General features: G+C 41.1%; 1 protein-coding gene across 1 annotated transcript in view; it reads left to right on the forward strand.

Annotated features, from left to right (window-relative positions):
- Positions 1 to 6530, forward strand: part of LOC107720471 (uncharacterized) — a 15915-nt gene extending 9385 nt beyond the window's left edge. Inside the window, exons 12-14 of the mRNA XM_016528190.1 lie at positions 2945 to 2983; positions 5822 to 6074; positions 6184 to 6530. Of these exons, the coding sequence (XP_016383676.1) occupies positions 2945 to 2983; positions 5822 to 6074; positions 6184 to 6530 (639 nt within the window). The remainder of the gene's footprint in view (positions 1 to 2944; positions 2984 to 5821; positions 6075 to 6183) is intronic.
- The last annotated feature ends 10707 nt before the right edge of the window (positions 6531 to 17237 follow it).

The raw sequence follows: 17237 nt of genomic DNA on the forward strand, positions 1-17237 counted from the left end.
AAAAATTATTGGTAATTGTCCAAGCAGTGTATTTGATTTATTAGCCAATTAAAAGTAAGAGATAAGAAAAATAAATAAATAAAACCTGTCAATTGGTTATTATTACATTTGACATTCCTGTCCCCCTCACTTCTGAAATGATGGGTACGCCACTGGTACACAGTAAAATATATGATACGATCAGTCAACATGTTTTTCCCCATTACTTCAACTCCTCACAATTTAAACGGTTTCAACTTAATTTTAAGTTAAATGAGATTCAACTAGACACGATTCTAAAAACTGAGGTGAAAGGATTTGTACAGCAAGTTTGATTATAGGCCTACTTAAAATTTAACTTAAGTTCAAATAGATGAAATTTAAAGTGTTATTATTAAAGTTTTATTAAAATGTTAAATAATAGTATCTGTGTATTTGATTTTTTTTGTAATGAAATTAAATGCATAAAAATAAGGCTTTTATGAAAACACTGAATAAAAAATTGCTTACCAACACACAAACCATTCACAATTGCTAAATTGGGCTAAAATAGAAGGCTCAGAGTGATACTAAATAAAGTGCCATTTGGGAGCCGTAAGAGCCGGCTCTTCTAATGCCGAGTTCACACTGCACGATTTTCAAACTCGTCGGATCGCCGTTGTTTTCACACTGCGTGACTATCTGGGGTAGCATTCAGTTGCTGCTGTGTTCACATTGCACGCTGGATCGGCGACAGGGGGTTTCACACTGCATCATATATCTATTAAGATACTGATATTCTGGTCTATAACTCCTCCCCGAACTTCCCTCTGCCATGTATCTTGGTCTCTCATTGGCTGTAGGTCATCGCTGATGTAGTTTTCAGTCAGAAATCATTGCACACTGCGTGATTGTGAATCGCCGACAGCTCCAGATATTTAGCATGCCTAATATTTTACGGGCGTCGGCGACGTGTCTGTATATGTACTGTTTTAACATACTGTATATGTTAACATCTCAATAAATGTGTTTTAGGGTTTCATGACCCTTTAAAACAATCTGATCTGTTGTGGGTTTCTGAAGATTTAGATCTTGTGTGGTTTTCGGAGGATCTTATGTTGTATTTATTTGGATAATTTGCATTATGGTGTTATTTGCTTTTCCCTTGCAGTCACTGTTAAGGCAGTTTGCAAAACAAATTATGTTGCCCTAGTAGATTTATCTATATTCGTAATATTACAACGTTTTCTAAATTAAGTTATTCTGAATAAACACATTCGTGAGATATTAGATTAAATGTAACCCCTAGCAAAACTCCTTTTTCTGTACACTAATTCTGCATTGACAAATGTCATCATGTGTGCAGAAGAAACCATCTTTGTTCAGTATGTAAATTATGTAAAAATTGATGGCAAAGAGATTCTTCTCCAGTTGCATCGCCAAAGGGAACATACTGCGATGTGCCACGACACTGGAACTTGTGGTGAAATGCAAAAGACTCTTTAACATCCATTTAAGGTGATCCCAAGTGTTCAGTGCCAAAAACAGGTATAAATGAACATAAAAACATTTAATGATCTTCCACTGACAAAACCACTGGAGCTGGTAGGAAATCGAGTGGAAAGTGAGTAGTCAGCCAGAACGTGTATGTGCTTGTAGACTGATTTTTAACATATATTTATTGTGTGTGTGTGTGTGTGTGTGTGTGTGTAAAAATGTCAATTAAGCTGCATTTTACCATTATGGAGAAGATTTACTTTTGCGGCAACAAACATTTTATGCCATTTTATAAAATAAAGTACTTAATTATGTTAATTTATCTTAAAGTTTTAAAGAAGACAGAGAGAGAGAAGTGAGTGATAGAGACGGAGGTGAGGAGAGATGAGGTTGGTCATGTGATGTACATTTACACAGATCATCCTCCTTAAAACTGATATCACTCACACTCTCCATCCTAAGAGAAAGACAGATGACTTTAATCAACCATGAAGAAGCTGTACAAGTGCCTGTTGATCTTACTGGGTAACGTACAACATTCATGTATCTGCTATTTTACTATAGTTATGTATATATATATTCCACTTTGTTCAGATATGTCGCCATTTTGAGTTTAAATACATGTCCTCCTCTAATGTGCATTTACAGCAAGTTTTCCTGCCAGACAAACCAAAATATTTTAGATCAGTTTTCATTTAATGTTGCTCATGTATAATGAAGTCAGGAATATTGTTCCTTTGGTTTTTTTCAGTTGTTTTCCTGCATTATCATGTACTTCATTTTTCTCATCATACAGATTTTGCATCATTTGTCACTGGATTTCTTTCTCTTAGTTTCTTTCATTTGCTCTATAAAATAAATCTAGTGTTGAGTCATTGCTCGTTTGTGTATGTAAATGATTTGATGATCTTTGCGTGCATCTGTGTATGAAAATCAAGAAAGCCAGGTAGCGATTCTACAGGAGATTCATGTTAGATTTACATAATCTACTTGTTTCAAGGCTGGACATATTGACTGAACCAATTATTAGAGATAGTACACCACAAAACATTGTAACTTTGTAAACGAAGAATCCTTGACAATTAATCTGGGGCTTCCAAGCTCCAAAATTACATTAAAAGAACCATAACATTTGTCTGTAAGACTTGTGTGCTGAAGTCATACAATATTTTGGGCGAGGAATAGACAAAAATCTTTCCACACCGCATGCTCATGAGAGTTATTGAGAAAAGTAGCTTGAACAAATCACTCTTTTGAGTCAGTTCTAATCATTGAATCATTTGATCCAGTCTGATTAATTTGTTCTCAAGGTCACAGCTGTTAACAGCCTGCACAAGGGAAAATTATAAGTGAATAATGACTTAAAAAAGTAATTATTTTTTTCCTTCAGAAGACCAAGTGATGTTCTGATACACAACACAGTGTAATTCAAATGAACATTGCATTTACATAGCCTCTGAAATTCATTTGAATCTTGTTGCTCACACAGGGTTTTTATCAATTCAAGAAACGGCAAATGGAGCAGATGGTAAGAATCTGTTAAGATTAATTACATTAACTTCATCTGGTCCACCGTAATTGATTTTTAGAACAGCTTTTGCCAAATACTTCACATTGGAATACACTGTCAATCCAGACAACAAATAATCTTCAAGAATGCATTTCAAACAATTGTCTAGTCCCTGTGTTAGATTATACACCCCTAATAATATAATATTACTAAACCAATCACTATATAGGACTAGAAGGAAAGTGATTTGCAGAGTTTAAAAATCCCCTTCCACTTTAAAATCTGATAGGGCAAACGTCAAGATGCTCCTGACGTTGAAGATAATGAATAAATGAGATTATTTCAATAAAACACTTTTGAAGAACTCTGCCAGCCATCAAGTTTGATAAAGAATTCCAAAAAGAACTGAATGAAGATGATGGTTTACTGACCTCGATTCTTGAAAAATTTTCCAGAGAACGCAGCACTATGGCGCATCACAAGCCAATCGTCCGATTGGGATTCCAGCTGGATTTCCAGATACGCTGTTGATGGTTTACGCGACAGCTGTTCACACACCATTACACAGACCAACCCATGGTGGAGAGTGGATCTGCTGAATGAATACAAAGTGAACAGAGTGGCCATCACTAACAGAGACAGCAATGCTTTGAGGATTAACGGGACGGTGATTCGTGTCGGGGACTCCCCTGACGACATTTACAGCAAAACCATGTGAGGATTTTTTCAACGTTTATCTTTGTCTCCAGCTGAGAATGAACAGAAACAGATAACGGATTATCTTTCTGTCTGTAGATGTGCTGTAGTTTCTACTATTCCTTCTGGAGCCACGGCCAACTTCTCATGTGGTGGGATTCGAGGGACGTTACGTGATTGTTCATAAGGAGATCTGAAGACGCTTACTCTTTGCGAGGTTGAAGTTTACGGGCAGTTGATGGGTAAGTTACTTTTCAATATGTAATATCATGCCATAATTAAAAACAACATACATTAAAGGTGAAGTGTGAATGTGTGAACCATTGCACAACTTGTGCATTTCCTGGGTTGATCGGAATAAACTGTGGTGCTAGTAGAGTCTCATGAACGCACAGTCAAGGTCAGGATTTTCATATAATAATATATTAGCTTTTTTTTTCTCTTCCCACCAAACCCTATCTTATAGTCCTAGAACACTTGGAATATATAGCTTGTATATATGGCATTAAAATACACTACATTGGCACTGTGTCCACGATACATCCTTTATGTATTTACAGTTATTAATATAGGCTAGCACATTTTATACAGTTTTATACTACATGAATACAGTATTACTGTAATGATCTCTAGCTGGAGTGTCCATAAGCTCCACTAGAGGGCACTCCATCCTGTACCTTTGCCATTCACCCCAGACTGTTGTCACTCCATCACTACTACATTCCCCATAATCCTTTGCCTGGACTCATTATCTCTGATTGCATTCACATGTGTCTTGTTATCTCATCTGTCTCACCCTATTTAAAGCCTGGTTTGTTACTTCCACATTGCTGATTATTAGTGATGGCGAGATGAAGCCTCATTAAGCATTGAAGCTTTTCAGCCAAGTGGTTCACAAAAGGGTTCATTTCTCGAGGCTTCATTTGGTCACAATACCACCTGGAAAGAAAAAAAAAAAAAATTTCCACATAGACTAATCTATTTATATGAATATAATGTGTATTTTCTAGTGGTATATAATGATTGTATAACATAATATAACATAACTGTGTAGTAAACGTATTGGCTTGAAATGAAAGGGGCTATCAAATGTGTGTAAATCAAGTCTTTGCTCATAATAGGCAGGAGGGGGAATATTATTAGTCTAAAACTGGAAGGTGGCTGAGTTTAACAGGGCAGAGGACTGTGAATTTACAAGATTTGAACCGCTTCCTGAACCAGTCAGGCCAAGCGAGGCTTCGGACGTCATCAGTGACATCATTGCTCGAAAGCGATACAAGCCTCGATACGCGCTTCACTGAAAGCTGCCGGGATTTCTCGACACACGCTCCGAAGCCTCGGCACAGAACGTAACATCACTACTGATTATTGTATAACCTGTTTCGTCTATTCTCTGTTTCTTGCCTTGCCTTGCTTGTTTTTGACCTTGGACTGTTTCCTTATTTTTTGATAATTTGCCGCCTGCCCTGACCTTTGCCTGTTTATTGGATTACTCTTTTGTCTGCCCTGGATTATACCTGTCTGCTGTTGTTTGACCCTGCCTGTTCTGACCACTCTTTTAAAATAAAGCTGCATTTGGATCCTCAACTCCGTTGTCACAACTCCCTACGTTACAGAATAATCAGCCATACCCGGATCCAGCGGCTTTATTGAGTGTTTTCAGTCCAACCAACATGGAATCAGCAGCAGTGGAGATCATGCGACTTCGTCTAGGTGATTGGTCAGTTGAGGACTATGTTACTGACTTTATTGAATTGACAAACTTGTCTTCAATGGACAATTTATGTTTAATTATATTTTTCTGGGGAGGGCTTTCTGAACCGCTCCGCTCCCTCATGTCGCTTCATGAACCTAACTGGACTTTGGAACATTACATTGACATTGCACTGCAAATGAGTGGTTCATATTTCACTGTCGGGGCTGTTGAGGAGGAACGTGGCACTGTTCCAGAGACTTGTCATAAAATGGCTGCCAACACAAGGACTTATCACAAAATGGCTGCCAATCCGGAACTTGTCCACAAAATGGCTGCCGTTCCATAGTCTCGTCCCGTCATGGCCACCATTCCAGAGTCTCGTCACGTCACAGCTGTCATCTCAGAGTCAAGTCATCTCACAGCTGATCTTCCTGAGTCTCATCACGTCACAGCTGATCTTCTAGGGTCACGTCACGTCTCAGCTGAACTTGCAGGGCCTCATCACGTCTCAGCTTATCTTCGAGAGTCTGCTCACGTCAAACCTGCCAAGCCAGTGCCTGCTCACCTCAAACTGCCAAGCCAGTGTCTGCTCACGTCATGTCGGTCATGTCCAGAGCTTTAAAGTCAGTTCCAAGGCTTCTGAGTCTGGCATCCAGTGTGGCAGACCCACCATTGGTTTCGGCCAGAATAGCGGGCATTCCAAGGGCCTCAACACAGGTAATTCCAGAAACGATTCCCCTAGACTCAGTGCTCCCTGTAATGGGGGTCGCTATCCTGTGCGTTTGGGCTACTCACTGCTCAATTACTCCTCCTGAGCCCACTCCAGTCTCTGAGTCCGCTCCAGTTCCCTTGTCACGGCCAGGATTGCCGTTCCCTGTTTCTATGACTCCAGTTCCCTCGTCATGGCCAGGAGTGCCATTTCCTGTTCCAATGACTCTAGTGAGTCCAGCTCCTCCCAATGTGGCGGCTTGCGCTGCAGAACCTCCCGAAGCGGCAGCGCCTGCTCCAGCTCTTCCCGAGATGGTGGCTTGTGCTGCAGAACCTCCCGAAGCGGCGGCGCCCGCTTCAGCTCTTCTCGAGGTGGCGGCTTGTGCTGCAGAACCTCCAGAGGCAGTGGCGTCTGCCTTTGAACTCTCAGCCTGTCCTGACACGGCCAAGGAGGCCGTCTCATAACTCTTAGCCTGTCCTGTCACGGCCAAGGAGGCCGTCTCTGAACTCTCTGTCTGTCCAGCCACGGCCAAGGAGGCCGTTTGTGAACTCTCTGACTGTCCTGTCACGGTCAGGGAGACCGTCTCCGAACTCTCTGCCTGCTCTGCTTTGGTTAAGAAGCCCGGTTATGAACCTGTTGTCCCAACCTCCCTCCTCCTCTGCCTGTCATGTTCTTTGTTCTGTCTCCGCTGTTTTCTGTCTGTCCCTCCGGTCATCCTTTGAGGGTGGTTAGTGGTCAGGATTCGCTTCGGGACAGTCAGCCTCCAGCTGCACCAGAGTTGGAGGATTCCAGATCTCCATATCTGGCCTTCGAGACCTGGACTCCACTTTGGTCCGTCGACCCGTTGGTGTCACCTTGGCTCAAAGCTCCCTCGTCTCCACTGTGGTCCGTCAGTCCACTGGCTCCGCCGGGCTTCCTCGTTCCTCCGGCTCCACCTTGGTCATTCGTCGACCTGCCTTCGCCTCAGGACTACACTCTTCTTTCTTTGCCTCGTCCCTCCGTCCCTCCAGCTCCGTTGGGCTCCTCTCTCCCTCCGGTTCTGCATTGGTCGCTCCGGCTCCACCGCGGCCTTCTGGATCCCCACCTGCGCCTCGGTCACCAGAGCTGTCAGCTCCACCATGGCCCTCCGATCCCTCAGTGTCACCCCGGCTCTTCAGCTCTCCGTCTCTGCCTTGGGCTCTCCTTCCAACGTCTCCATCAGTCGGACCCCTGATACTTCCAGTGTCACCCCCTTGGGGGGGGGGGCTCTGTCACGATCTCTAGCTGGAGTGCCCATAAGCTCCACTATAGGGCACTCCATCCTGTACCTTTGCCATTCACCCCAGACAGTTGTCACTCCCTCACTACTACATTCCCCATAATCCTTTGCCTGGACTCATTATCTCTGTTTGCATTCAAATGTGTCTTGTTATCTCTTCTGTCTCACCCTATTTAAAGCCTGGTTTGTTACTTCCAAATTGTTGATTATTGTATAGCCTGTATCGTCTGTGTTCTCTGTGTTTCTTGCCTTGCCTTGCTTTGCTTGTTTTTGACCTTGGACTGTTTCCTTGTTTTCTGACCTTTACCTGTTTATTGTATTACTCTTTTGTCTGCCCTGGATTATACCTGTCTGCTGTTGTTTGACCCTGCCTGTTCTGACCACTCTATTAAAATAAAGCTGCATTTGGATCCTCAACTCCGTTGTCACGACTCCCTACATTACAATTACCTACATTTGAACAAAAGTTTAGAATTAAAAAATTAAACATTTGTAAGGTCCACCCAATTGGCCTAATGAAGGTATCCAATGGCGGCTGAAGGTTTTCCTGCGTGTTCGGGCTCAAATAAATTCTAATCTGACTCCATTTTATTATGAGGTTCTTCAAGTCTTACACATTTAACAGTAATTAAAGTGTAATCAACTCTCAGTTATCTCGCTTTAGCAAAACGTGCTGGGTCTCATGAAAAAAACAAACAAAATGGTTCTGTTTTGGACAGAACTGAATGGTAACAACTGATGTGACATGCATTTAGCTGCCTGATATGTCATCCCTGTATGCTGCGTTGCAGTGAAGACTCTATAGATAAGGTATATAAACCTTTATTTGCATATAAAGGTACATAGCGAAATGGTAGTTGTTTAACACAAAAACTACCCAACACTGAAAAAATAACCCCAGAAATGACCTAATAGGCTCAACACTACATTTTTTCACACTTCACATGATGTACTTCTGAGTAGGAGCATCCTTAGTCATATTACATATTATTCACCTATTTTCAAGGAAACTGGGCATCGAGAGGAGCTGCTACACAGTCATCAACATCTGCGGACTGGTTTGCAGAAAAGGCTATTGATGGTAAACGAGGTCTCCAGAGGTTGCGTACAGGATGATCCTCAACCCTTAATCAGACTAACCCATGGTGGAGGCTGGATCTGAGTTCCGTGTACCGAGTTAGCAGAGTGGTGGTCACTAACAGAAACGACTGCTGTACCGAACAAATGAAAGGAGTGGCAATTCGCATCGGAAACTCTTTGGAGAACAACGGCAACGACAATCCCATGTGAGAAACTTGAGGATGAAGGAACATGAGACATCAAACGCAAATGTGTACGTGAAGATACAACACTATCTTTATCTCCATGTGTTTCTCTCGCTGTCTGTAGATGTGCTGTTATTCCTGCTATTCCAGCAGGTGAGTCCTACAGCTACTCATGTAATGGGATGGTGGGACTTTATGTGAATCTGATCATTCCTGGAAACATGAAGACACTCACTCTGTGTGAGGTGGAGGTTTCTGGAGAAGGTATGCTGTATCTGTACTACTTGGTTCATAAAAACAACTAACAATAATATCATATTGCTAGTCAAGGTAAGGAGCACTAATACTTTTAATGAATGCAAACACAAATAATAATGATTAATGCTTGATCTGTAGGTCCTGTTTTAAAAAGATCAATTGTAAAGATGCTGTTTAACTCCAGAACTGATTTGATAGACCTGACGATGAGAGAAAACATTCTTATACAGGTGAGAGAAAGACAGAATATGTACCCTGCATAACCAGTAAATGGACAGAATGCTCACGCATGACAACAGGAACATGCTAATTTGATGTAGGGTCTACAGCACCTCCTTATGGCTGGGTGAGAACTGCAGTAAAGGTCTCCATGAACGTGTATTTCCTCATTTACATTACCACAACTAAAGAAATACTTCCAATAAATTGCATGCAGGGGGTCTCAAGATACTCTATTCTTTAAACATATTTTGAACAACACTGGACCCCACTGACTTTCATTGAAAAAAATAAAATAAACAAATGTTTGGGTGTGATTAAGTCATTTATCATACCTAAAATAATTCCTTTGAAACACAAGAGACAGAAAGAGAGATTTTAGTATATTGTCCAGGGTGGCCGCAGGTCCTTAAAAAGTCTTAAAATGTCTTAAATTCAGATTCAATGGGTCTTAAATATTTTTGGTCACATTACCGCAAAACAATTCTCCATTCTGACGGATCCATGCAGTGACTGTTTACAATCATTGGACAGACTGAAGATTTTTTTTTCCCCCAGCCTCCTAGCAACTTTAAATGGGTTAATTGGGCAAGTTTACTGAAAAATGGCTCGAGAATTTTACTTGCCCGACAAGACAAATAGCCAAATGATGTAAAATATTTAGTCTTGTTTCCGGGGGGGGGGGGACTAAATGAGGTGCATTTTGCTTAAAACAAGTAAAAATATCTGCCATTGGGATAAAAAATATAATCTTGTTTTAAGAGTAATTTCCTTACCCCACTGGAAGATCATTTTACTTGTTTTAAGCAAAATGCACTTCATTTAATTTTTCCCCCAGGAAACAAGATTAAATATCTTATGACATTTTGCTTATCTCCTGCAACTTGATTTAAGAATTTTTTAGATATTTTGACTAGAAACAAGACAAAAATACTAAGTAAGATAAGCCTTTTTTGCAGTGTAAGTGACAAAAAATAACTAGTGAGGCATCAAAACACAAGCATGATCCTTCTGATTTTATTACATTCAGTTTAAACAGCGATTGAAAATGAAAAGTGTATTTCTGGTATCAATGTGGCGCTGCTGAGGCTCGCGCTGCCTGTGTCTGAGAGAGACTTTGATGGAGAAATCAAATCAAATGAGCATAACGGCACACATAAAGAAACTCACAGAACAAACATACTGAGGTAAAAATGTTAAATGTTTAGTTTATTTATAACATGATGTAGTCAAGTTACACACCATGTCAAGGGAGCTCTTTTGCTGAATAATTTCCCGATTGCAAATGTTACATTGATTTGATAAAAATATTGCCCTTTATAAAGTTAAATAACATCCTGGGGTAAATGTTAAAAACATGCAGATTTAAGTATGTAAAAGCTGATAGAACACTGATGAAAATATTGCTTCTGAATAAATTGTTTACACTACCAAAAATCTCAGTGATGCTGTACTTTTGTGGGGATATTCTGAATGGGATATTGTCTGCTGATATGAAAAGTTCACTGCATATTGTAATAATAAATATAATTTTTTGACAGCGATGATATTTTGTTTTCTTTTTACATTAAACACATTAAATATTATATATGTAATATAATGTGTATTTCCATCACAGGTTTGGTCTTAAATTTAACATAAGGTGGTATTAAAAATCTCTTAAAAAGTCTTACATTTAACTTCTTGTAGACACACTGATGTCATATTTTGATCTAACTGGTTTAGTATTAATATGTTATTTTCAGTTGAGATCTGCTTTGGCTGACAGAGGATTCACAAATGTAACATTGAGTTGGTTTCAAACCCCTGAATAGGTGATTCAGAAGGTGGACGCTCCTAAAAGTGAGTCTGTTTCACAACTGTGTTCTGTACAAAATGTATGAAAAAATATACGTATATTAATTTTAATGATTATAAAAACCATGTGATGTAATAAGAAAACGTTTTATTTGCAGGTTGTATTAAAATACCGTGATATACTGGAAAGTTCAAATTGATTAAAATTTCTTCATAATTGCTTATTTACAATTGTGAAGCCTCTTCAATAACTTCTGCTGCTATGTTTAAGCTAACATAAAACATTAGATAGTAAAACAAAACTAACTGAACAATATACTGAAGTAAATCCTTATTACTAATTGCCATAATATTTACTGTTCTGCCTGTACAAGGTACATTATTGGAATGTTAGTCTTAATTGTTTGAATGTGAGAGAGTCATTAATGACTTTATTCCAAAAGCTTGTCACTGAATCTTTGCTGTGATGTAAGTTTTTATGAGTCAGCTGCTAAATAAATCCTGAAAAGTTTGGAAAGCTACCATTATGTGTGTGTGTGTGTGTGTGTGTGTGTTTATTTACTTTCTAAAATTCTTAAACATTTATTTACAGGGTTAAATTAGATTTTTAAATCAAGATTATGAGACTTTTGGGCTCCAGTGTATACAAAATTATATCTCAAATCTAATATTAAAGCACTCGAAGATGACTTTGCCAGATCCATTAATTTCAGAAGCACACGAGTTAGTGACTGTTGCCTAAACTTCATGTGCACTGTGAAGTTATGGACGTAAACAAACAAGTCATCTCTTGTGTAATCAATGGTTCACTCACAGTATTTTTTATTTTTTTTTACATAGGCCTAATTTGAATAAAGTAACATTCTAGCCCACATGCAAAATAACACTCCCAACTCCCAAACACTGACAAGCCCCTGAAAAAGGTCAAAACATTTAAGTGATGATTATTTCAGAACAACCTGTTCAAACGATGTGATCACATCTAACTGTTATTTACATAAATTGTATATAACAATTTTCCAACTGGTGGCACAGTCACATCATTTTCATTTGTCCAAGAAAAACTAGTTATACACAGAAACATAAGTGCAAAATAAAAGTTTGAGAGAGAGACCAACAGTCTCTTTGAAAGAGAGCGCTATTATTATTGTTATTATTAAACACACCCTCCCAATATGACCTCAAACCCGAATCAGATGGGCCCTCTCAACTTGACCATCAATCTGACCCAAACACGCCCTTCCAACATCACCACAAACCAGACCCAGACAAGCCCCCTCACTATAACAGACATTATAACAACGTCAGGCTCTAAAACTCATTCAATAGTAAGCCAAGCTCTTTTTCCTGTTTAAAAATGGAAATGACTATTAAAGCACATGTTCTTTTTTATTGCGGGAAATCACTGGGCAGGGAAAACTGCAGGAGGGATAGAGCATGTTTCTCCACTCCACCTACCTGTAATCCAGGTGAACAGGGTTCCCGCTATTTCCTCTCCACAAGAGGAGTAAGCGGAAGTTCAAGCATTTTTTGCATGTTTTATATGTCAATTAACTTTGAGTGATAGAGCATCACTTTAAAAGGGATAACACTATAAATAATAAAGAAGAGAATGACCTAGGCTTACATACCACTGTTTCCACAAATTCAGCTTACAATTGTAACATAATATACATTTATAAAAGATAATATAATGACATTTTGTGTAACAGCATAAACATTTTTAACATGCCTCCAGTGTATTTAAAACTTGAATAGACTCCGAAAATGTGGACATTTGTCAGCAAAACGTATCTTATCTTTAATAAGAACACATTCTTTGATTTAAAAAGAGATTAATTATTTCACAAAGATAAGTTAGTCAACTGCAACTTATAACTCATATTTCATTAGTTATCAAAAACACACATTATAGTTAATAATTCGCTCCATCATCACACTATTTCTCAGCCCGCATGGTCTCCATCATTAGCATGGAATGTGTGACGAGCACACACGATGCACAGACTGAAATTGATAAAGATCCAAAAACAATAACGTGTTTACACTTTAAAGGACGACATTTACATTTCCCATTACGTCAACAAGTCAAGAATGTTATTCTACATTTACATGCATTTTTATACCTGATGAGGGGAGACGTGAAAGTTAATAAAACTTGCTGCTTCACCATCAGTCTCTGTTTTGTCGGAGCAGCTGTGCGCCCATTCCCAAACAGGTGAACTATTCCCAAGGGAAAAGCAATCAAGCAATCGATACATCATTTAAGGCTGAGCAGGGAACATCAATCGTCACAGATATTAAGACACTATAAAGTACAATTGAGAAATACATTATCTTGTTTTCAGTACCATATTAATATAATATAATTTATTTACTATTATTATACACACACACACACACACACACATATATATATATATATATATATATATATATGTGTGTGTGTGTGTGTGTGTGTGTTAACCACCACAGTTCCCTGACTAATTTACTTTTCACATCCTCAGGATCAAGATACCACTGTCTATTCTTGCACCAACGTCAATGATGCACTGAAGTTCTTCCGTTCCACACTGAACAATCAAATACTGACTCAGGATAACACAGTAAGGACCTTTCCCAGAGAGCCTTCTCTATGTGGCAAAGCAGTAAAGGATTAGAGACTTAGCACGACTACGCCACCCTGGGTCTAGCCCAGGGACCTTTCTTAATAAATGTATTTTTAGGCAACACAGGTCAGCTCACGATAAATTGTCAGGGGACATAGATATACAAAGTAATTTTTATTACAATTAAAAAGGGTTTATTACATAACAGAGGGAGGTAGAAGAGCAATCACTAAACGCAACAGTTCACATATAACAAACTCAATTACACACTTCACAAAATACAACAGTGGGCAACCTGGGTCGTCAAGGACATCCAAGGATCAAGGTACAGGAACCGAGGCTTGACAGCAGGGCATAAGGACACAATCGGCCTATACAGCAAAACACCCTTCACTTATACCTGTGACACACACTCACAAGACCACTCCAGTCAGCACTCGTGAAAGAAACACCAACACCAGGAATCCGCCCCTGCCTTAGGCACTCAGCTCCTGTAACAACAGAAATCAGGTTATACACTTGAAAAGACACAGTCACCATCACAGATGGATTACACAATTGCCCACCCCCAAATGAACAGCTACAAATACTTAAATCCACCAAAATAACGTCTTGGTTACTTGTGTAACCCTCGTTCCCTGAAGGAGGGAACGGAGACGTTACGTCAATCGTGACTGACGAATTGGGATCTCGCCCGAGAGCCCAATCACCTTCGAGTGTTAACTAAACAAGCCAATGACAGTTGGCGTCCCCAGAGACTTACCGTCTACTGCCTCGTGATGCGCGGCAATGGCGGCAACATACACTTTAATGGTGGAGGGAGACAGCCTTCGCTCCACCCCATCCTGCAGGAAAGAAAGCACGACTCCGATCGGGCATCTACGGGGGTCTTCCCGGCGGGAAGAGCACCAATCGACGAACAGGTTCCATTTCAGCCTGTAAGCGTGTCTAGTAGACGGGGCTCTGGCTGAAGTGATGGTGTTTACTACCGCTGGAGGTAGCCCACCTAGAACCTCCGCGTCCCGTCCAGGGACCACAAGTGGAGATTCCACAAGTCTGGACACGGGTGCCAGAGGGTGCCCCCTCTCTGAGAAAGGAGATCCCTCCTCAGAGGAATTTGCCAAGGAGGGGCTGTCGCGAGGAGCATTAGTTCGGGGAACCAAGTCCGACTGGGCTAGTATGGCGCTCAAGAGGACTTGCTCCTCGTCCTCCCTCACCTTGCACAGCTTCTGTGCGAGAAGGCTCACTGGGGGAAACGCGTATTTGCGTAGGCCAAACACGCACGCCAACTGTCATTGGCTTGTTTAGTTAACACTCGAAGGTGATTGGGCTCTCGGGCGAGATCCCAATTCGTCAGTCATGACTGACGTAACGTCGAACGTGACTGACTGAAAGGGAACTAACTAATACAAAATAAGGCAATAATAAATTATTGCTACTACAACACAAAACAAAACTCAGCCAATGAGCACAAACATCAGACTCACAGTCACTCAATATAGCAATACAACAGTGAAGAATAACACTTACACAATAACTATAAAAAAACAGTACAACAAAAAAAGTAATTGAGTGCACTTAAGACAAACTCAGTTTGAGCACACTCACAACGATCCACACACGTTTCACAATAAAGGCGTCCAATCAGTACATGAAACAAAAAAAGAAAGGAAAGAGAAAATGTTGGTAAACCAAGAAACGAACACACACACACGCACACACACACCAAGGCTTCAACAAAACACAACGAAAGGTTATTACAAAAGTTAACCAAAACAAAGCAACAGCGTCTCCAGATGATAGTTCCCACGTAGCCCCAACAACAGGGAAGCTAATCTCAAGTAGTGACGCCATCTGTCGTACAAATAAGTTCTGAAATCAAATCAGTCAGGCAGACGAACAATGTGCTGGGAAGCTGAGGCCTCGTTCAGTCTATATGGGAAACAATGGGTTCGACGGAGAAACAAAACGTGTCCATAATGTCGGTGAACACACGCATCAGTCGTGCTGAATCAGTCTCACTCAAACCTCGAACTGCAGAGGGGCAACCCTAGCCAAATGCTCGCCACGGGGTTTCCTTCAACATGCCATTCTGGAGGACGACTAAATGTAACGCAGGAAGCAAGGGGGCGTGACTCATGACGCCATAGTACCTCACCCACAAATTTATATATTCGCTCACTGCCCGATGATAGGACAATCAATGAACAACCAACCAACCAAATGTAAGCAGGAAGAGCTTCACTAGTCCTGCCACAATCTACCCCCCGCTTCTGCATCGTCGCCCCGACGATGAATAAACATTCACCACTCAGTTCCAAGGCCTAAACAATACCGAAACGGTCCTAGATGTCCCCTCCAACAGCTCCCCGTCATTACCCACCCCTCTCGCAGCCCGCGGGAGATGGTGGATATTGAAATGTTGACCAGCTGTAGCTCGCCCAGACCGTCGCGGTACTACCTCACCATCGGACAAACTTTCTGGCAATTGGGCAAACTCGTTTTCAAGAGGCTGACCCAAATTATCTGGAGCCCCCAGTCCACTGCTAGCGGAAGACCCCAAATGCCCTGGGTCAACTGGTAGCCCAACATCTGCAGCCAGAGAAGTTTCTGAAATCACAACCCACAAATACCCCTGCTCAACCTCCTCGGAAACCTCCTCACCCAAAGATGGCACCACTTCAACTACCGGCCTACGAGTGGATGCATGGACAGGAAAGTCCTTCTGGGTACGAACCTTCAACATCGAACGATGCACCTGCCTCACCTTATCCAAAGCGTCTACAGGGGCAATAGAATAAACTGAACCTCTCTCTTTAGGGGCCTTCACCACCTTGTACACCACTGCGCTCCACAGGTCACGGATCTTTGATCGACCTCTCACGCCGACGTCCCAGAGATATACTAGTTGACCCTGCCTCAGTGGTGTATCCCGCACATGCGAGTCATGTTGTATCTTACGGCGCTCTGCAGCGACTCTAAGGTGCTCCTTCAAAAGCTATCTGCAATCGGGTTTGATGCTCTATAACCCACTCATGCACACTTCCTGCAGTCACCTCCTCCACTCTACCTAACAAAAAATCAACTCGTAAACGGGGCTCTTGACCAAACATCAAATAGTATGGTGACTCGCCAGTTGATTGATGGGAAGTGGTATTGTAGCTAAACAGTACCTGCGGCAGACATGACGCCCAATCCCGCTTACTTGAAGGAGGCAGAGTGCGCAAAAGGTTATGCAAGGTCCTATTGAACCGCTCGCACTGGCCATTTCCTGCAGGATGGTAAGGCGTGGTTCGAGACTTCTCCACCTTATACAGATTACAAAACTGCCGTATAAGTGAAGATTCAAAGTTGCGGCCCTGATCAGCATGTATACGACCAGGGACCCCAAACTTACAGAACCATTCCACCACAAGCACTTGAGCCAACGTTTCTGCTCTCTGATCCCACGTAGGAACCGCCAGGGTGTACTTTGTGAAGACATCGGTCATCACTAGCACGTTCTCCAAACCTGAACTGGACGGTTCCAACACAGTGAAATCAATGGCCAAGATCTCATTTGACCTAGAGGCCAGCAAATGCCCCATGAAACTGCCACATCTATAAAAAATTGTATACCAATATTTGCAAAGGATATTCTTAACAGGCATCTCTAGTGATGATAGGGAGAAGAGAGCGCTCAGTGAGTGCACAGGACAGATATTAGCAGATCGACAATAGATAGCAAGGACGACATTTACATTTCCCATTACGTCAACACGTCAA

This window comes from Sinocyclocheilus rhinocerous, unplaced genomic scaffold (assembly GCF_001515625.1).
Source record: "Sinocyclocheilus rhinocerous isolate Xijiao unplaced genomic scaffold, SAMN03320098_v1.1 scaffold691, whole genome shotgun sequence".
NCBI lineage: Eukaryota > Metazoa > Chordata > Actinopteri > Cypriniformes > Cyprinidae > Sinocyclocheilus > Sinocyclocheilus rhinocerous.